Source organism: Rhinichthys klamathensis, unplaced genomic scaffold (assembly GCF_029890125.1).
Source record: "Rhinichthys klamathensis goyatoka isolate OS25496 unplaced genomic scaffold, OSU_Roscu_1.1 h1tg000325l_1, whole genome shotgun sequence".
In the NCBI taxonomy this organism is placed as follows: domain Eukaryota; kingdom Metazoa; phylum Chordata; class Actinopteri; order Cypriniformes; family Leuciscidae; genus Rhinichthys; species Rhinichthys klamathensis.
In genome coordinates, this window is record NW_026606840.1 from 1,048,929 (window position 1) to 1,070,868 (window position 21,940).

The 21,940-nt window shown below is 38.2% G+C and overlaps 2 protein-coding genes across 8 annotated transcripts in view; one reads left to right on the top strand and one right to left on the bottom strand.

The window, feature by feature from the left end:
* The first annotated feature begins 380 nt into the window (after positions 1 to 380).
* On the top strand, positions 381 to 8,262 carry zgc:152968 (uncharacterized protein LOC564848 homolog). Its single transcript, XM_056271804.1, has 16 exons — positions 381 to 507; positions 1,537 to 3,314; positions 3,832 to 3,921; positions 4,124 to 4,334; positions 4,418 to 4,626; positions 4,843 to 4,983; positions 5,081 to 5,195; positions 5,307 to 5,378; positions 6,115 to 6,255; positions 6,392 to 6,505; positions 6,606 to 6,679; positions 6,889 to 6,993; positions 7,097 to 7,212; positions 7,287 to 7,425; positions 7,578 to 7,698; positions 8,022 to 8,262. Exons 1-16 carry the CDS (start codon positions 381 to 383, stop codon positions 8,111 to 8,113), a joined length of 3,645 nt encoding a protein of 1,214 aa, XP_056127779.1. The 3' UTR covers positions 8,114 to 8,262.
* A 10,079-nt stretch (positions 8,263 to 18,341) lies between these two features.
* znf827 (zinc finger protein 827) overlaps positions 18,342 to 21,940 on the bottom strand; it is an 85,232-nt gene continuing 81,633 nt past the window's right edge. For 3 of the 7 annotated variants that reach the window (XM_056271801.1, XM_056271798.1, XM_056271797.1), the window contains exon 13: positions 18,342 to 21,370. In XM_056271801.1, the coding sequence (XP_056127776.1) occupies positions 20,506 to 21,370 (865 nt within the window). In that variant the 3' untranslated portion in view covers positions 18,342 to 20,505. Of the gene's footprint in view, positions 21,371 to 21,687; positions 21,739 to 21,940 lie in introns of all 7 variants that reach the window. The other 4 variants (XM_056271803.1, XM_056271802.1, XR_008809651.1 and 1 more) reach the window with 4 other exon arrangements.

The window sequence follows — 21,940 nt, forward strand, 5'->3', positions numbered from 1 at the left end:
AGTGAGTAAAAACGATTAATTGAAGGATAGCCTCAAAAGAACGGTTCCTTCATCGTCACAAAGCAAATCAATCAGCCACACCTGGAGTCTGGAGATGAGTTCATTAAAACACTCGCAGCTACCAGGCGGTGACGTAGCCAAAGTCCTTCCCAATTTCACAAGCGTTACATACTTACTTTTGTTAAGAGCAGATCGCTTCGTTCTCATACTGACTTTTTCCCTTTTCATCTTCTCAAAAACCTTTTCAGAAAAAAATGTTGTCAAATCTTGCCGTGTCACAGATGCTTAACCCCACAGGAGATAGATAAATTGCGTTATATTAACAATTAACAGTGCACAGAATAATCTGGTGGGCTGTTCTTTTGCGTTCGGACAGCTGTATGTTTCCTTCCACATCTCTCTTCGATGAAATAGATTGTCCCCTTTTTCGATGGGGACGATGCAAGCGGCCTTATTGTGTGTACAATCACGGCAACGACAATTCGTCTGGGGTGATGACTTCAACAGGTATGATTCATATTTTAAATTAAGGTCTGGAAACTGTAGTATGCACTACGCACTGTTGACACATGTGGGCTGCGTTAAGTCATATCCTTTAAATGGATCTTTGAATCTGTGGGTCTGGTTCCCAAAGTTACGATCTGAATTGGTGCGGTCACTGCGGTGCTTGTTGACTCGAGAACCGACTCATTGAAATTTAAACTGTTGAAACGGACATCTCCGATTCGGTTTGCGTTATCATGATGAGGCGAAAGTTGCCTTAAAGGGATAGTTCACCCTAAAATGAAAATTCTGTCATTTACTCACCCTCAAGTTGTTCGTTCCTTGTATGAATTGTTTACTTCTGGTGAACACACAAAAAAAAAAGGTACCAAAAAAATACTTTGGAAGTCATTGGGGCTCATCAACTGTTCGGTTTCTGACTTTAAAAAATATATAATCTTTTGTGTTCAGCAGAAGAAAGAAATTCATACAGGTTTGGAACAATTTGAGGATGAGTAAATAATGACAGATTTTCATTTTTGGCTCAACTATCCCTTTATATTGGCTACTTGGTGACGGTTTTATCAACAATATGCTGGAATCAAAGTTGGTTTTTAATAACTATTAGATTTGTATTAATTGTAAATCATGTAAATAATGTAACTGCATCATCATGCCCAAGAATTGCTGAATCATTTTAACTGGTTCTTAAAAATAACTAAATAAGTTAATGGGATTAACTAGGTTTATTAGGCCTATATGTTGATCTATAAGGTCTACCTGCATATATTCACAGTTGATTCTCACTTCATTTTATTAAACTGACATTTTAATAAAATTAGATTTTTTTCTCAATTGGTTTCCCCTCTCATTAAAATGTTTTTCTTACCTAAATTTCCCAACACATTTGTTCATTGCTCTACCATTACGGCAGAGACAAATAGCTGATTGGTGGAAAAACATCTGTGTAACAATTGTGCACTTCTAATCTTTTTTTTTTTTTTGGTTTGTTTTTTGTGTTTTTATCCTCTACTTCACATTTATATCTTGCAGATCCCAAAGTGACTCTTACCAATGGAGCTTCTCACACCACTGAGGACAATTATGCTTGTCTTGAGGAACTGGAGAGGATCAACAAAGAAATAGAGGCAGTAAGGAGTGAGGTGGAAAAAGAACAAAAAAGACTGTCACAGTATCAGACATCGCACACCCTCACACAGACAGATAATGCAGGTCTTCGCTCTGAGAAATATTTAAGAACCACCAACAATCAGGCTAAAGATCAGAATGGAAACCATTTGAAATACAAAAAGTCTGTTTCCTCAAACAGTGGTTGTAAGTATGTGGTTGATCGTGCCAGACCCAAGACTGATTTGGAATATGACCCTTGTTCCAATTTCTCTGCAGACTTGCTATCCAGCAGCTCGGTAGACTGTAAGTTAAAGTCAACTGATAAAGTGGATATTGAACATTGCCTGAAGAATGACCGAACAGGAAAAAATGTTCAGCATATGTCCTCTCATTTTGACAACTCTGATGATGAAGGTACCTTGGTCATTGATATTCCACCATCAAATAATCAGGGAAAACGTAGGCCCAAACAGAAAGGCAAGAGTACAATGATTAAACCACTGTATTCACTTGAGGGGAATTGTGCAGCTAATAATGGCCAAACAAAACCCAGGCAGCACAAAGAAAAGGTTTCTTCTGATGGAATTCCAAGTCATGAAATTAAACATATTGTTAGTGGCCAGGAGAAAGAAAGGACCTCGGCGAAACCTGTGATAACTCAGGAACAAGAGTCTTCTGAGGGGGAACTTGTCATTGATGTGTCACCTATTGAAGATGAACACAAGCTTTCAAAGCAGTGTGGAACTATAACCAAGGAACTACTTGACTCACCCAAAGTATGTCCTATTAGCAATGCCCCAGCTGAGGATGGTAATGAGGCTAATGAAGGGCCCTTAAATAAACAGGTAACAATTGCAAAGCACTCTGTAAAAGAAACCAAACCTTTTCTGGAGGATCTAAGAGAAGAACCTGTGACTGAACCAATTAACTTTACAAATCTCAAAATGGAAGCTTTTGTTACACAAAAAGAGCAAAACGTCCTGGATGACATTTCCACGTGTCTAGACAATCTGAGAAGTGAGAGTGAGCGGATCAAATGCATTCAAGATGTTACGATTTTTCCTGTTTATGGAGATGAAGATATTTCCTCACAATCTCCTGCGAGTGTAGGACAAAATTCAACTTTTAGGGCAGAACCACAAATTGACTGCATCTCAAGTTATACTCAAAAGTCAGAAATTGTATCTTCTAAGATCCTCTCCCAAGAGCAAGCACATCAGCGGTACTTCCCCATGGTCTCGTCTCAGTCCTTTCCTTCATCCTTACATAAGGTAGAAGAGCATGGATGTGGTCCACTCTCTCAAAGCCTGGCTGAAACATCTTGGCCAACTATTCAAAAAAGTCCCGTCAATACGTTTGCTCAGAACATACCTGCATATGTTTCAGAGATTGACACCAGAACTCTTTCAGCACCATCAACTAGTCAACTCACCCTGAAACCAACTGTGGCCTTTGAAAGATTTCCTACATCAGATGCATCATTCCCTGTTCCCTGTGACATGCCTCTTCTTCCACAGACCTTTGCATCTGCAGCGATGACAGGAAGTAATAATGAAGCCATTGTAGTTGACTCTAGTTCTGATGAGGAGCTCAGGTATTCAGACCTAGATCTTTCAGAAACTGACCCAATGGAAGAGTGCTACAGAATCTTCATGGAAGCCAACCAAAATGAAGCTCCTGTTGTTCAGTGTGATCCATCTGTAAGTAAATTCATCCAATATGTAATTTTGTATTTAGATCTACTGGTGTGGGACCATAAGCATAACTGTTCAAAAGTTTGGGATCATGACAAAGTCTCTTATGCTTACCAAAGTTGCATATGTTTGATAAATGATACAGTAAAAAAAGTATATTGTGAAAATACAGTATATTATTACAACTTAAAATAACAATTTATTCCTGTAATAGCAAAGCTGAATTTTCAGCTGTCATTGCTCCAGTCTTTAGTGCTACATGATCCTTTAAGAAACATTTCTTATCATCAGTGTTGAAAAAAAGCTGCTTTATTTTCAAAGAATCTAGAAACAAATTAAGTTCAAAAGAACCACATTTATTTCAAACGTAAATCTTATGTAACGTTGTAAATGTCACTTTTGATCAATTGAATGCATCCTTGCTGAATAAAAGTGTTAATTAAAAAAAAAAAAAAAAAAAAAAAAAAAAATCTTACTGACACCAAACTTTTGAGCAGTAGTGTACACGCCTCATGTTTTTTAGGAAGAAGTATTAGAGAGCCAAGAAACTGAGATCAAGTCCAATCCAACAGCTGTGCTGAAGAAAAGGGTGGCACATGTGGCGAGGTTTGAGGTATGAGATGATTTATCCTCTTATTTGTAATATGAAAGTACATATTGTATTCCTTTGAAAAACATTTACTTAATTTAACAAACTAATATTCCATCAGTAATTATTTGCTCTCCAAAGTAGTTCCAAACCAGTGTTATTTATTTATTTTCTTTTGTTCAACAAAGGTGTTTTTCTGACTTCATCAATCCTCTTTATTCAACAGCCATCAAGTACAAGTAAAAGCAAAGCACAGATTATTGTCCCTCTTCGAGAGGGAGGCTCCCATTTGACCGTTCCCTCCAGAACTCAATTATGCCAAAGAAGAGCAGCCATTTTGACTACTGCCATAAAAGGGTGTCAGTCCCAAGTCACAAGTAGTGCTCCAAAAAAAGTTTATATACCCAATGTCATTCATTCAAGCACCGTGCAAAACCGTAAGCATCATGTACAGTTTGTTTTATAAGATTGGTTATTCATATTTTAGGGAATTGTCATTTACTTCTGTTTTTTTTAATAGCCTTTAATAGTCTTGGTATCTTTCCGGTTGGTGCTGCTGTACAGCTGGGGACAAATCTGCACTTCATCGTACCTGAAGGAAATTGTGCTTTACCTCTGACACTGATTCCAACCACAATGTCCGTCCAACGGACACCTCAGCCTTGCCCATCTGTTCAGTTTTCACAAACTCCACATCCTCCACAACCAGCCAACTACACACCAGCTAAGGTTTGCTTTGCACTTTACTCTACTAGTCTGTCAGTGTTTTTAATTTTTTTACCCTTTTCTATTGGCTATTTTTTCTTTTGTAGTCTATTTGTGGGGTTAAAGTTGGCATGCAATGATATTGCACCCTATCTGTTTTAATCTACAATCAAAAAGATCTGTCTTCAGTTTTATTACTACTTTAAGATGAAGTGATAGGAAATGTCATGAATTTTGTAGGCAATGGGCATCAAAAGAAAGGCAAAAGTACATCACGAGGTTGGGGCAAAGGTACCACATGATGTCCGTCAACGTTATGTGAATCTCTTTGTGGAGGAGTTCCTGAGATCATCTGTGACGGTGCAAGATGCATTTGAGAAGGTCTGTGTTTGAGAGCTCATATTCTTGTTCATTTAATTCTCTGATTATGTTTTTTAATGTGTTTCTTTTTCCCAACATATCTATTTAAATGCTCTAGGCTCTGGCAGAAGAAAAAATAGTTTATGACCGCAGTATCAATAAGCTCAAGTATCTAAGCATAGCCGTCAATGCACTTAAGAGACTTAAAAACCAAAACGTCTTGCCTGCCAAAGGTAGGTTTGGTGTATTTATACATGATGTGCTTTTGTTCAAATTACTGCAGCCACTTTTGTTTACTGCACTGCACACTCCTATCAGGTCACCCTCCTTATATGTACTTACAGCTCCCAGTGACAGAGATCAGCATGTGTCTAGAGGCAATGTACCACTAAATACTCAAGCACTTCAGGGATCCGGTAAGAGCTGGCTCTCGTTTCACGGTCAATCTAGAGTGTTCACCTCTTTCGCTATAATTATTTTATTTATGCATTTATTTATTTCATTATAGGTGTAGTTGATTAAAATACACAGTAGGCAGTACTCTATCTTCTTCTTATGGTAACGTTTATATGTAGTAGTAATTAAAACTAGATTTTTACTTTTTCTAAATCCATGCAAAACACTGATAGTGTGTGTCAAGTCGTTGTTAGTAGTAGTGCTGTTGTTAATAATATTTATCTGGGTCCATATATTTTATTATCTATACACTACCGTTCAAAAGTGTTGGGGTAAGATTTTTAAAAATGTTTTCAATAGAAGTCCCTTATGCACACGCATGCATTATGTATTTGTTCAAAAAAAAATTTTTTTTGTTTTTTTTGTGAAACTTGGCAGTCATTACTCAAGTCTTCAGTTTCACATGATTTATTTTTTTCTAATATGCTAATTTGGTGCTCAAGTAAAAAAAATGTCTTATCAATGTTGAAAATTGTTGTGCTGCTGCTTTTTATGCAACATTCTATTCATCAAAGAATCCTGGAGGGGGAAATTTATGATTCCTTTAGTGCTTCCTTGCTATCGATCAAATGTATTCATTGCTATTCATTTCTTTCAAAAAATATATATGTACAGTATGTGCCAAACATATAGGTGTTGTCATTGCAGATGTAGTTATTATGATTAAATACATAAATATAAGTTTTGCTGATGCAGGTGATTTGACACTTTATGAGCAACTGAAGGAGCATGTTCTGTCTGAGGACATGTTGCAAGTAAACAACTTCCCTCGTAAACATCAGGATAAAGCTGACTTTGCCATCCAGTATGGAGATACCAAGAAGGGGATAAGCGACCGTGAGTAGACTTTCCAGTCACCGTAGGACTTTATTTTAGTGTTACAATCATGTTAAATTGCAACCAATATTTAATATATTGATGAAGCTATTAGGATTTGAAGCCTTTTAAATAATTAGGAATACAATGGTAACAGCTTTAAAGAGAATCTGCTGTCGATGTGGAGCGACGTTCTCTGTTGACAAAAGTGGAAAGCACATCCGCAGAGAGGAGTGTAACTACCATTATGGAAAAGTCATAGAGAATCGAGGTACGAATGGCTTAGAATGTCTCTAAAGTTGTGTATATATATATATATATATTTTTTTCTATCAATACCCATTATCTACTCTGTATGTCTTCTCTCATAGTGCCGGGAGGTGTTGAGACACGCTACAGTTGTTGTGAGAATGCAGTTGGGTCACCTGGATGCCAAGTGTTCAATGTATTATGATTCAACAATTCTACTCATACTCATGCTTTGTTGGAGGGGCTGAAAACATTTTTCTCCACTCCTTTATGCCATGATAATTCCTTGAACTGAAATTTCAATGGCAATATTGCAGTCTTTCACCAAACATAATAATCCTTTTTTTTCCAGTTTTTCACTTAAGTTGAGACCTCCACTGTATTTTCTAATGTACATGTTTACAGCTTCATGTCCATGATGCAGTAAGTCTTTGGGGCTTTGTTAGCAGTCTCCCTCAATCTTCGGAGGGAAAAACATGTCCAGGAGTCTTTGCTGTTGACACACAAACAGTAAGGGTTATGTATTAATCATAATTCGAATAAAACTAAACAAAAAAGAACAGAGGTACATTAATGTGACCTTTTATTAATTTGAACTTGTGTGTTTTACCAGTGCTACACGACTCAAGGTCTGGAACTAGCAAGAGTGACTGTAGTCAACAGCAGTTTGCAAGTCATCTTTGACTCCTTTGTCAAGCCTGGTAATGATGTCATTGACTATAACACCAGGTGGGATGTTAATTTAATTTGTTTCAGTGGACCAACTGATGTGTTGTAAGTCATAACTTTTTATCCTGATTCAGATTCTCAGGCATCAGTGAGGATGATGTGAAAGGTACCAGCTCATCTTTGCGCGATGTACAAGCAGTGCTTTTGAGCTTTATTAATGCGGACACGATTCTGATTGGCCATGGCTTGGAGAATGACTTAGCTTCTCTCAAAGTGAGTTCTAACGCCATGCTCAAGATTTTTGGGCCATTTTTATAACTGGAATTACAATGTAACCTTTCAACATTATGAACTAGGCATTGGCTTTTATCCTCAAGAGTTTGAGCCTCTTAAGAATTACATTTTGGTTGTTCTGCCATCTTCAGATTATTCACAACAATGTGATTGACACGTCAGTGGTGTTTCCCCATCGTCTGGGTCTGCCACACAAAAGAGAACTTAACAGTCTGACTGCAGACTACATCCGGAGAATTATCCAAGAGAGTGGTATGTTGGCCTGTTAAACAAATTTGTAAGCAATGACCATGATCACACCTCGCCGAATCAGAAACCGTAGCTTTTTACTAGACTCCAGCTGTATGTTGTTTCATGGCACATTATCCAAACACTCAGAAGTAGGGATAGTGTACACGGGGATCATTCGGATGTGTTCATAACTCTTCCATGAAATTGCTGCTGGAGAAGTAATTGAGTCAGTATTGAAGGGAAATCGAGCACACCTACAAACATGACTTGCATACAACTCAACAGCACATGCTTGCTTGCTTAAAAAGAAAACAAACAAAAAATAAATTTCTCATTTGCCACAGTGGCGGGTCATGATACACGCGAGAATGCCACTGCATGCATGGAGCTCATGCTTTGGAGGGTGAAAGAAGACTCCAAAGTGAAGAGATGGTGACTTTCAATAAAGTTTATTCGTTTTTCTTTCATTCAGGCCATGCACCAGTGTATTTGGTGCTTTTGCTTGCATATAAACTCATGTGGAGTGTTGGGTATTCACTGATTATTTTTGTTTAATTATTATATAAATAGGTATATGATACATTTGTATTTGGCCATAAAACTTTTTTTTTTTTTAGTTTCACACTATTGATTGTATATTTGTAACAATTAATAGGCAAATTATTATTATTTTTTTGTGGACTTATAATGCACTGTGGGAGTACTGTGAATCTTTGAAATCTGGCTGGTAAGAGGGAATGAAATTAAAGGCATTGACAAGAAATAACTATTGTTTGATTTTACTTTAATCATATATCCTGAAGTGTTGATTGGCAGCAGGTGTTTGTGTAATCGGTCATTTCCCCCCATTTGAGCCATTAAGAGTCTGCTGCTTATCAGCACCACATGCATAGTTAATCAGATAATGAGAAGGTAAGTGTTTCAGGAAGTCTTTTATTTTAAAAGCTTTTAAAAGTAAGATGTGTAAGTTTAATTTCAGTGTTTAAATATTTTATCTGCAGAGAATATCAGTAGAAAATTCTGTGGCATACATGGGAAACATTGGTGTTTTTCAAACATTGCTGCTGCTTCATTTGCTTCAGCATCTGGACCCAGCCCAATGTAACAATGGCTGTGAGTTTGTACAGCCAATAGCAGGCAGGTGGGCGGGGCATAGTGTTTTAGAAACCTGTTGGGATCAGTAGTTAGGATTTTTCCGTTGGTTACGCTAGTGGCACAGAAATTGTGAGTCACACTTGACTAAGTACATTTTATTTTGTCTTCATTATTCAAATTACTGAGAATGTTGAACTGTCAATCAATTATTTTGAAAATTTACAACATATCAATAAAGTACTGTTATCCTTTGCTAGTTTGCTTTTGGAATCACTAGGACTGAAACTGAATAGCAGTGTCATTTGCTACATTTCTGCAGCAATACCATATTGATATATATTGCAAATAAAAAAAAAAGCACTAAATAGATAGAACAAATAGATAGGCCTAGCTGAACACCTACTCTGGTGTTTGTCTTAACATTTCATTACCATCTATACAAAAGGGCACAACTTAGAAATAATTCTGTACTGTCATGTAACATACTGAAGTGAATTTTAAACAGTAGAAAGGTGTCATACTTGTCTAGTAAAGACATTTCCCAATAAATGAATGCTGCCTGTTGTTAGTGCTTTTAAGTCATCGTTTTATAAGTGATAACGCTTTTTGGGGGTGATGACCTTTGCTAGTGTTATGGAAGAATGAGCTGATTTGAGACATGTATGAAGTGTTTTGGCAGTTTTAGTGCATTTTGAGTGTGAAATTAACTGCTGTGCCAAGATGAAAGCTGGTTAAGAGAACTGAGTTTTTGATGCAGTGAGATCCAGGCAGATGAGCAATGATTGTCAGAGATCATATTTTCAATAAGGAATAACAAATTGTATTAAATAAAATGTACAATTATAAGGACAACCAATGAATCAAGTATTAAAATTGTAACGACATATAAGTTTCAAGATATCATTATTTTTCTATCTATATAATAATCAAACCCAAAGTAGTGTATCTAACAGATGAAGTTTGTGAAGATAAGAATATAGAGAAAGAAAAGTCAGATGTTTGCAGAATGAAAAGAGAGAGACAAAATAGAAGCCCAGAGTCTTCTGAAACCAAACATTTTATATGATGTACTTATAACAGGAAGGGACTAGGGAAAGTACTTATTAAAATTCTTGGTATTTCTCTTTGTATCTTGATTCCAAAGACAATGAATTATGCAAACACATTTGACATGAGATGGGATACTATACCTTGTAGGATTAAGAAGGATCAACATAGAAGATAGTATGTCTCAAATTTTGGAGATGTGGTACTAAAAAAAACCATGCCTTTGATAACATCTTCAGGACAAAGGTTAAATAGATGTCTTAATAGGATATTTGAACAATTAATATATGAACTATGAGTACATGAAATCAAAAGATATAGTGAACAAAAAGAACACTCATAAAAACAAAATTTGAATAAATTCAATTGAGAAAGATTTTACATATACACCAGTTTTGAAAAAAAGTAACCTTAATATTGAGAAATGTCCAATATGAAATATGTAAACACTATAATTATAAATCAAAAACACTATCCACACTAACTTGTGTTTATACCAATTCAGATAATAATTTGCCAGCTTTAATTCATAAAGCCAGTAATAGTAATTTCAAACCTAAAGGGCTGTTAGACCTGGTGTATCACAACCACTCAGTCTCTGACCCCAAATCAGAATCCCTTTAATTCACTCTGATGGGACTGAACCCTAGAAAAGAACTGAACTGAACAAGGCTACTGCTCTGAATTGACTTTTAAATGGCTCCTGGTGGAGTTTTACCTGCTTGTTTGACTCTTTCCGCTCTTTTGACAGGTGTTTGAGGTCCGTGGCTGCAGTGAAAAGTCAGTGTGAGGGCTGGTGAAACAGTGGGCTGACATGCCCGGGAGCAGTGCCAGGGCGCTGTTGGTGCTGCCCGTTTGGGCTCATGCTGTACAAGCTGTGTGAGCGTGGCCCAACTGGCTGCTGGGAATGCCTCCGCGACAGCCCTGGACTACTGTAGCAGCATCCACATGAACACACTGCATTTGGCACAGAGTGAAAGAAACCAGATGCTCGCTCTTACAGCCGGGAATGTAGGAAAATCTGTTTGCGTGGAGATTAATGATTAGTTTACAGAATATTTTGAAAGATGTTTAATCAGTGTAATATTTGTATGATTGGATTTATTTTATTCCAGCTTCTAACAAAAACCAAAGATATTTATTGTGTTAGGATGATAAACTTATTTGATTACCTATAATAGTAGCTACAGAGTGGTTCAAAGGGGCATGGCATATATTTAGATTTGTATTTGTATCTTTCCCCTCCCAATTTGTTTGACAAGGTCTTCCCTCAAAACAGAATTGATGACTTGCTACCCAGTGTCTTAATTGTATGACAAATGACCATGTGGCACTATGCTAATTGATTGAAGACAGGAATTCAGTTGGGCTAATTGAATGGCACAGGAAAAAATCATTCAATCTAAAGTGTGTTGCATTCCTAGAAAACTCACCGAAGGTTAATTAGTTTTTACCTTTGAATCAATAAAATCAATATGAAAGAAAATCCAACCTTGTAACCTTTTGGTTGTTTCTATTCACATGGTACGCAAAGTGGATAGATACATTTTAGATGACCTTTTGGGGGTGAGGCGCGTTCAGTAATAGAGAATGTATCAAACAGAATGTGTGCAGAATCCTTGACTGTTAACTTTCAGCACAAAGCTAAAAAAAAATAAGGCAAAATGATTTGTTCCCCAATGTACAGACCGCCCACCCCCAAAACAGACACTTAAATATCAGAAAATTGGTAGCAATTTCAAACATTTCTTATTTGCTCTGAACCCAGCATCCAGCTGCTAGCATGCAGCCTGCTGAGTGCATAGGAGATAAACCAGTGTCACAAAGTTAATTGGATTACTTAAACCTGGCGTTATAAACTGGATGGGGAAACCTATGATGGATATGGTCTTTGGACATAATTTGTTTGGTGTGATGATAGTGATATGATATTTCTTTGATTCTCATTTGTGTAAAAATGCAGAAATTGTTCTCCCCTGTATACAAAGACTCGTCGTCTTGCTATCATAATATGATAGTGTAGTTAAAACAATGTGCACTCAGCTCCAAAATAATTACATTTCTTGCAACAACAAAAAAATAGTGCAATATTAATTGTCATTGCAAATGGTTTTCTACTTCTAAGTTTTTTAAGATCTTGAATTTATATTATTGTCAGGGATGAGATTTTGCCAATTTGAGTGAGTTGTCATGAGACCAGTGGTATATATATATATATTAACATATAATATTGAATATATTTTAAGAAAGAAGATAACCTATGTGGCTTAGATTTTTTTATTAATATTTTTTATTTATTTAAAAGAAATCAATTGAAACATCAGGTTGAAACAGATTCCGGATAAGACAAGTCAAGAAATAATTATCTTCCTTTTTCCCTGAAGAAAACTCAAGGTCCATAATATCTTAGGATGTATAGTAGAGGCATTACATTGTAAACAATTTCTCCATAAAAAGTAAACCAGAAGTTTAGTTTGTTTGTTAGTAATACGTGTTAAGGATCATCAGTGACTCCATTTCTAGTAAACATGTAACAAGATTATTAATAACCCAATCACATTTTAGCCAATGAGGTCATCAAATTGTTTTTGGAAAAGTCAATACCATAAAAATTAAGTAGTAGCCTACCGTAAATGGAATGCCTGTTGCAGCAATTATTTTGTTGTAAACTACAAATATAAATCACTCTGAAATTAAGACTTAATCGAAAACACATTGCAGATTAGTAGACAGGATATCAGTTCATTTAGCGATAAGCTATTTCCTCCACTGACATCCATACCAAAAAAAAAGCCTCTTGTCTCCTCTCCAGTACTATCGCACTATGCATTTTTTTGGTTAATCTTGGAGACTCCCCCAGGGGGTTACAATCTAAGTGGCTGCCTGACCATCTGAACAGTAACATCATACAGAACAATTGCAATCTATACAGTCAGATAGTTGAAGTCTAACTGGGTTCTAGCTTCTAGACAAACACTGCCCTTTTAAGACCACCTTGTCTGGAGGGGCCAGCTTGCCAAGGGCTTGTGTATAATCCCTCTTCCCAATGAGCGTCCCCTGTCGCGCCTCCAGATTGTCAGGATTCCCACTGAGCTCCTGTGTGCTGCACCCCTGGTTTTATCTGACATGGGACCATGCTATGGGTGGCTGTGGCCTGTGTGCTCATCGATAGATGGAAAATGAATGCATACGACAAATGTAAAAAGTATTCAGTCTGTGAGATTGAGAGCTTTTTTTGCAACCCAGGCTGATTGGGAAACATGCCTAACGACATTACTGCAATATATTACGTTACTTGCATTTTTTGAGACGCATCAAAATAATACCCTAAACCTAACCAATCGTATTAACAAAAGCAAATTTGGAAAAAAACTTATTTGCTGAAGCAACCATGGCATTTTATCTTGCTTCTACAAGTCTTTGAGCTCTTTTATCATGACTTGTTTTTCATTTGAATTGAGTGCCAGGTGAGCTACTGCGCAAGTTTACTAAAAAAAAACATACATATCAAACTGGTTGTGTGATGCAAACATCAAAGTTATTGATTTACAGATTACGCAGTATGGTAAACGTATTGTGAGATCATTACATACTGTAGTATTGTGCAAAGAACTTCACAAAAACAAGTTTTTATTAATCAGAAGAATAAAAGTTGTTGGTGTTTTACTGCCACAAGTGTTCATTTCAGTTGGAAACGGCAATACATGTAGTTTTTCAAAAAATGTAGGTAGAGGCAAGTTATTTTCCAGTGAGCCTTTGTTGCTTCTTTAATCTAAAGCGGATTCTAATTTGATGATCATTGATTTTACATCATGCAAAATTAAAGTCAACCAGTAAGTTAATCAACCAGTCGACCAGCCCTGCCTCCACACAGCAATTCTAGGTCTTTCCGTGCCCCTGCTCTGTTTGTTTTCTCATCCCCGACCTGAACGGGGATCTCTCTTCACTTGGCTTGCTGTGGCTCCCTAACGGCCTCAAATCCAGCCATCTGACAGGGGTGAAGTGAGGGAGCCTGGGAAATATTGATGTTAAGACAACTTGGGAAGAGAATGAGAAGGTAGAAGAGAGCAAGGCGAAGGAATGAGTAAGCAGAGAGAAGGGGGGGGGGGGGGACTCCTCTAAGCAGCTTTTCCTCTGGAGTCAGGGTTATGTGAGGTCACAGAGGGATTACACTTTTGGCAAACAGGAGGGAGCTCCTCTCACTCAGGCTTTTGCAGCAGCCAAAGACTGCAACTCCCCCATGACTCGAACCCGGCTGTAATAAAGCCAAGGCCGGCTTGAACCTACAAACAAAAAAGCCAACAGCCTATCGATTGCCTGCCGCCAACTTTCACACGGTTGTGTCGAAAGGTCGGCTCGGAGTAGACAGGCTCCAAGCAAGCCTGAGTAAAAAACCCTTTTCTGTTTCAAACTAGACACATCTTGGGTTTGAACACTACATTTTTTAAATAATAATCCCTGACCCTATTATACAATTATTCAAGAGGATTACGGTTACTCTCTGCTTTTCTGTTTTCACTCCCTCAGTTCGCTGGCAGAAATAGATACAGCCTTAAAATAAAAAATTGGATTTCTGTATTCAAGTGTCTGTATGACTAAATTAGCCGGTATCTGGCAGGGAGATACAGTGTGACCTCATCACCCTGGAGACCCACTTAATCAACTTTCTCTTTCCAGCAGAGGTCAAGCTAAGCAGAGGCTCTCGCTGGCCTCCAGCCCTGCTTTGATGTTAATTAAGATGCGATAGAACATGGAGAGGATTCATTAAAGCCGGAGTCAATCTAGTGGCACAAAGCTCCAACATGGTGGACTTAAACCACCTCGAAGGTGACATCCTCCAGACTCGGACGCACATCAAACCACAGCTTGTCGTTCGTCTCGGTATGGTGACCCGTGGTTCAACACGTGATTGGACGTTTGGAGTTACCTGCAGGAGTGTTGAAATCATAGCAGCACATGCCCCATCACCTTGGTCATAGTAGCTATTTAGTAAGTGATAATGTACAGTCAGACAGCTGGCCATTCTTGTAAAATAAACAAATATATTGTTTATTGAGTTGACAAATTATTTTACCTTTTTATAATCTGTGTATTATTATCTGTGTATTACATTTGGCAGACACCTACATTGCATTACTTTAGTTTTTATCAGTTCATGCATTCTCAGGAAATCAAACCTATGACCTTGAGTTATTACCGCAATGATCTATTGTTTGAGCTACAAGAAGTCAGCCTTGCAACATGCAATAATACAGTAATATTAATACTTAAGACCTCTGCGGTCATTTTCATTATAATCAACTGAGTGAAGATGGTGCCAGTTGCGTTTGTATGAGTGCAACAGTCGGGTTCCAGAATTAAAAAATACCATTCATTTTCTCCATAGGGAAATTTATTTTTAACAATAACTTATAGACAGACCATGAGGTACAAAGTTGTTAATCAATGCTATATGCATTTGTTGAAGCTGTCAGTCTGCATTATATCAACCTATTTTTAAATAATTTTAAAATAATGTTAAAATTCCTGGTAATACTTGGTAAAAACTACATTACCCCTGATTCTGAAAAAAATCTGATAATTAAATCATGGCAAAAGAACTTAGCACTTGCCCACTAGCATGAAGTTAAACTTCCTACGCTCTCAAACTATAATATATGTAAAATATGTTGTTTCTTTATACACAATAAACATATTCAGACCAGTAATATACTAGTTAGTTATCTGTTTTAATTTGGTTGTGTCATTTTCAATGCTTCATGGGATAAAAACAATTAAAGCTGTTAAATACACAACCTTGTACCTTTGTACATTTCTTTCCAAAATGTCCTTTCCAATTTATAAAAAAACTTTTTTTTTCTTTTTTTCACCTGTTATTGGGATTCACCTCAATTGTTTTATTTATCACCTCAATTTAGCTTATAACTCTTAAACAAAGAATTGTAAAATCCCTATGGGAAAATATTTCCAGAGCCAAGGTTGCTGAAAAAGTGGGCAGGTATAGCACTTTATAAGACTCTTTATATCGACCTTTTTTACAGTTTTTTCTGTAGACTTTTTCTCTTTTTTTGCTATTCATTTGCCAAATGGAATATATACCTTAACTGAACCTCATGACAGAGTGACTCTCAATTAATCAATCAAACCTCTAGCTGTATACATGAAAGTAAGGGAGGAAATCTATACAGACTGCCTGCCTCCACCGGCATTATGGAACGAACCTGAAAGGGAGAGATGCCGTCCAAGGTGCTCCATAGCTCCGGGGCTAACAGTGATGAATGGAGCCCTTAATGTCAGCAAACACTGTATCTCTGCTTCATCTGTTTTCATTAGGCAGGACCAACCTTTGGCTTGGACGGAGCGCTCTAGCACTCCTAGGACTGCTGAAGGCAAAGTTAAGGTGGACAGCGCTTTGCTTTTTTAGGCACAGTCAACTTCTCTTGGATGCCAAGGGTTAAGAGTCATGATCCTGCTGCAATCATGAATTCAGGAAGGCTTTGGGACCAAAGAGGAAGTCTAAGATGTATCTGGGGGTATTCAAATGGGATATTTATGCAACATAATCAATGTAGAAACTTAGGTTGACCTAAGTTTATCTTTGAACTCGAATTTTAACCAATTTAACACACAGCCAGAAGGAATAATGTAGTGTGGACAAAGTATTTTTGTAGTTTTAATGGAAAATTCATTTTAGTTACAAAAAAAGAAGAAGAAAATCAGGTTCTGTTCAAAACAAAATTATCAGATACTAAATCATAATTGTGAGGTAAAAAAATTAAATAAGTCATTGATCATTGTGAATTTTATTTAAATTTCAGCCTGTCATAATTATGATTTTTATGTCATAGTTATGTCAATTTTGACTTTTTGTCATAATTATGATTTGCCAAAGCATGCTTTTTTTTGCTTATGTGGAGAAAATTGGCTTCCATACAAATCCTTGCTTAGAGACAATTTTACCTTGCACTGATGTCACTTCCTGTGTCCTCATTCTGTGCCACTTTAACTATATCTTTACTCTGTACCTGAATAGAACAATTGCAGGTTATGAAAGTTGGAGACATCAAAGTAAAACATGCATGCATTGATAAAATGGACAACAAGACCTTTAAGGTAATATGTGATGTAAGCTTTACTTTCAAATCCTGTTACATTTAGAACTGGCAATTTGAACAAAAAATGCAAAAACCAAGAAAACCGAAATACAAAACGAAATAAAAAGTACAAATGATCTAATTACCAGTTATTGTCACAAACAACCCTGTACAGCCTTAAGAATGAAGTAATAAAAAAGCTTTATACAGCACATAACAAGTTTACTGGGTGCCAAAAAAGGAACAAAATGATACTTGAGCCTTATTGAGTTGTAGAGTACAGCAAGAGATAAAGCAAACAGATTGTGCAGAATAACCCGCAAAGCTAAATGCAAAACGAGTTGGTCTTTTTTTTTTACCAAAAAAAAAAAAAAAAAAAAGAGAGTAAGTGCTACAAACTAGAGATCAAGAGCAATTTCATGCATCTTTTGAAGTGCTAAAAAGGTAGTCAGTCTCGTTTGATGCGCAATGACGCTAAAACAAAAAAATGCTGCTCCTTGCGATTAGGCAAACAGAACTCCAAGTATTAAGTATTTATAAATACTGGAATTGGAACAGAGAGAGATCCCTCTTGCCCACACAACTTAGCATGAAAGAGCAGCAGCAATGTTCTTCTACATGATGATTACATGGTGTTCCAAGGCAGACGGACAAAAGGATGTTGTCCAATGGACATTCCATTTGAATTCGTTCTATCAAAATGGGTCCTGAGGATCAGTTTTACTTCATCTCAGGCTCTTGGGCCACTCCTTGCCACCAAGTGGCACTAGAGCATAAAAGATAATGGGTTGAGCAGGAGCTTTATTAACAAGCAAAGAAGCTCCACTTAAAGTACAACATACCACTAGACTGCATGCTGGGCATTTACATAAAGAAAATGAAAAGATATTATATGAGAGCAAAAAATACAAGTAGGCCTATAAAGTATGGATACTGTGTGGGGCCAAGAAACTATACCATATTTTAATGGCTCTATTTCTAGCCTGCATTTCATTTATAAACTGGCCTTAAAGATAGATATTTTCACCCAAATCCTCTCAATGGGCAAGTGAGAGGTGAACAAACATAAAATTGGGAGTGAATAATTATCTTTTTGCAGTTCAAGGTTGACCTGCAAAGGTTCCTTTTGGAAGGTCAGCTTTATCCGAAACTTTTTGTCACCTGATGCAATTTATATCTAAACTGGCCACTTTTTTAGCCATTATCTGCTATCCTTGTATGGATGTAGGCGGGAGACCATTGTACATCTATGATGGACAACATCGAAATTATTGATCAAATCATGTTTGCTGGACAAAAACAGGGCCACGGTTTAGTCCTAAAGCATATAGTCAAAGAATAAAGTATTTTAGGACCTCAAGCTTGAGCTTTGCACATGTTTTTCATGACAAGCTAAGTAGAATGGGTTTATATTTACCCATATATATTGACCAGGCTAATTAATCAACCAATATTTGGCCATATTGAGCTTATGGGCATCAGCTTATTGGTGTTTGGGTACTAAACCAAACACATGCTAAGTTACTCTTTTAGCACCAATTAAAGTTTCCTATATTCTAAATTCTTAAAAAAAGATCTGTCTATCCAGTAACTAAGCAAAAGTGCTCATCAAAAATCAGTCTGTTACTGCAAATGCTACAGGTAATCTATTTAGAACATGAGTTCAACTGTATTTGAACTAAAAATGATCTAGGGGATACATTTATTCGGAGCTCGCCAACATTATGGGCAGTGAATCCTATGAATGTTTTCCATTTTAGAGCATTGACTATAATTTCGTTCGGATACTTTGTTTAGAAAAGTGCAATTTTTACAGCACTGTGCAAAACCGCTGTTAAAAATTTAGCCTGGCCCTTTGGTGTCCAGGGGGATTTTGAACTCAGCTGTCTGCATTACACATGCCATACGACCCATCAAAATTGAGCAGTCAACCACTGCTGTTTGGCAAATACCTACAGGTTTAGAATTTGTATTTTCAACCATTGTGGCAGACCAAAAAACAAAAACAAACAAACAAAAAAACACAAAAAAACAATTACTTAAATAGCATCGTCTGAAGAGGCAGAGGAACTAATTGGCATCAAGAACGTTTTCTGTTGGATGTAAGTGCTTTTGTTTAAAACATTTCAAAAGTTTAAGTGCAATTAAAACTCAAAACACGGAGAGGGGAACACATAATTATGGTACCATGTTTGCCCGCATATGGAAAGCCATGCTTTCACAAATCCTACTCATAATAATGGCTGCCTCCACATTGCACTTGAGAGCCATTTTCCAATGGGGTTCTCATAATAGCTTGTTAGTACAGGATATATATATATATATATTTATATATATATTTGCATTTTACATTTCAAAGGCTCTTTCAAAATAAAAGTAATAATAAAATAATAATACAACAACTAGAAGAACAAAATTTAAGACACAGAAGGCCACTGAGATACCATTGTTTTTCCATGTACTCACTTACCACCGTCCAGCTACCTCTGTATCACTTTAACATTAACCAACAAAAAGTACATTCATTCAAGTCATTTTGGAACATTTTTTTTTACACACAAAATTACAAAAAAGCTCCAAAAAGCACCATTGAATCGGCCTTTGTGACAGAATAATCGGTTCTTTCCCAAAAACCTGTCACCTTATACATCTTGTTAAACGTAGGGGTGCGCATTATATACGTCAGCTATGCACAGGGCGCTTGACTGGTCACTTATATCTCATGCCTACTGGATACCGCCAGCCCACCTTGGTCAGCTATGGCACAATCTGCAGCGGACAGTAGTAGGGTGAGGGATACTGAAGGGCTGCATCATGGGTTGACGACCACTGCGGTAGTGGTAATGATTGCTTTTGCCATTAGCGTGCCTTGAATGGCTTGTATTAAGAAATGCCATCAGCTGTGCCTCACAGGTGTCATAAAGGGCCTGATGCTTGTTGCTGAGGCAAGATTAGCATTTGCCAATGGTCTCACCATTTAGCACAACCAGTCAATGCCAACAGACGTGGGGAATAAGATAAAAGAAAGACTACAAAACTATGTACAGCTTGATAAATTAACAATTGCGTGGTCTGAGGCTTCGCTTTGGAAACAAGACTCGAAAGATAGCTATCCATTTCATTGGTTTTTGTCGTGCCATGTACTGTATACCCCAAGATATATTTCATACTGAGCCCCTAAATGACTTCAAAAAACAATTGCAACACATAGCGAACATGCTGTCGGATTCCTGACAAAATGCACAAAAAAAGCTTAGCGCCTGCAAGCTTATATATTCTTTGTTTCCTTTCGCCCAATAAAACGAATACAAAACTTGTAATAGATAAAGCACTATTATCGGATTCCAGGTCATTCACAATTTGCAGAGGAAAACAACTGTTATAAGACCTCTTAAAAAAGAGCAACGATTGCGATAGAACAGAAAACGAAATGCCTCGAACGTGAATAGCATTTCCTTTGATAAATGGATGTATTACTATCATTACTACTTTTCAGGGCAGCACTTCAGCCTGCCTGTGGAACAGTTAATGATGTTGGTGACCGATGATATGGGGAAACTCAGTGAAGCAGAAGAAGCAGGGACAAGGATGGTCAAATGGTCTTAGCTCTCTCTGTCAGTCCAAGGTATGCGAGGAAGGAGTGTTTAAGTGACGTGGGAGAGGGCGGTGACTGAGAGGATGAGTTGGACCAGAATGCCGAGAAGGGCGGTGAGGAGTTTGAGGGTGAGGGGCTGTGGAATGTGAAGCGCCGGGCCGTAAAGAGCGTGGTGAGGGGGATGAGGTGAGCCAGGTCACAGTTCCTGTACTGTTCCAAGTAGCGAGCCGCCAGTGTGGAGAACGTGCCGTTGGCCGAGAGGTAGCGCGCGGTTGGCGTGCCGTCTTGCTGCTTGCTGGTGATTGACAGGGCGACAGACTGCAAGGCTTGAGAAGCGGACAGGTTCATGAGCGGACTGGTGCTCCCGCTGTCCCCGCTGCTGCTCCCACCTCGCTCCAAAAGGCCCGGACGTGGAGTACCTGGCCGAGCCTCACCTTCCTCGGCGCTCCCCTCCCCGCCTTGGTGCTTTTTAACGTGGCGGCTGTAGACAAACGGGTGAGTCGTGGTGAACGGGCACTGGGCGCAACCGAAGGTCTGTCTCGGCGCATGCTTGAGCCGCTTGTGGAGGTTGAGATTGTCCTTGCGTTTGCAGCTGTAGCTGCAGCGGTCGCAGTGGAAAGGCCGCTCGCCGGTGTGCACGCGCACATGCTCGATGAGCTTGTTGGCTGTTTTGGAGAGGTAGCCGCACTGCTCGCACTTGTAGTGGTTGCCCAGGCGGTGAGCACGTGTGTGCCTTTCCAGCTCTGCCTGATTGGCCCACACGGCTTGGCAGATGCGGCAGCGATACTCCATCTTGTAGTGCGTCTTCAGGTGGCCCTCCATGGCGGCTGGCCTGTTAGTGGAGTAGATGCAGAGAGGGCACCTGGTCAAAGAGACAGGAGGAGCAGGGTATAGGACACAGAGGTGGGAGACATTTAATAATCCACCTCCCGAATGAGAAAACACACTCTGTTCTCTTAAATGAAATGAAGAACACACAGAATGGACAAAGGGAAGGGATGAAGGAGGCATTTAGTGTGTCTTACCCTTTGTCGTGTATACAAGCTACAGTCTGTGTGTACACTGCTTCGTGTTAAAGGGTGTGTGAGTGTGTGTGTGTGTGTGCGTATGGCAGTGTGGTTGCGGACAGGTTGGAACGGGAATCAGATGAAGGTAAATGAATAAATGAGTGGCACTTACATTTAAATAGCACCTTTCATCTGCTCAGGGCCCCAAAGCGCTTCACAAACCCTGCAGAACAGAATGACCTCAGAAAGCACACTGTGAAGGGCTCCTCTCTACCTTAACACTGAACTAGAGCGCTGTGAAACTGTCTCGCCCTGACTAAAAAAGCAGCTGGGCAGCCAGAATACAGCAAGACTCCCATCAGCTGACAGAGAGCAAAATTTATTTGATCACTACTAGGATTTGTGCTCTCATGTTTTGAATCTCT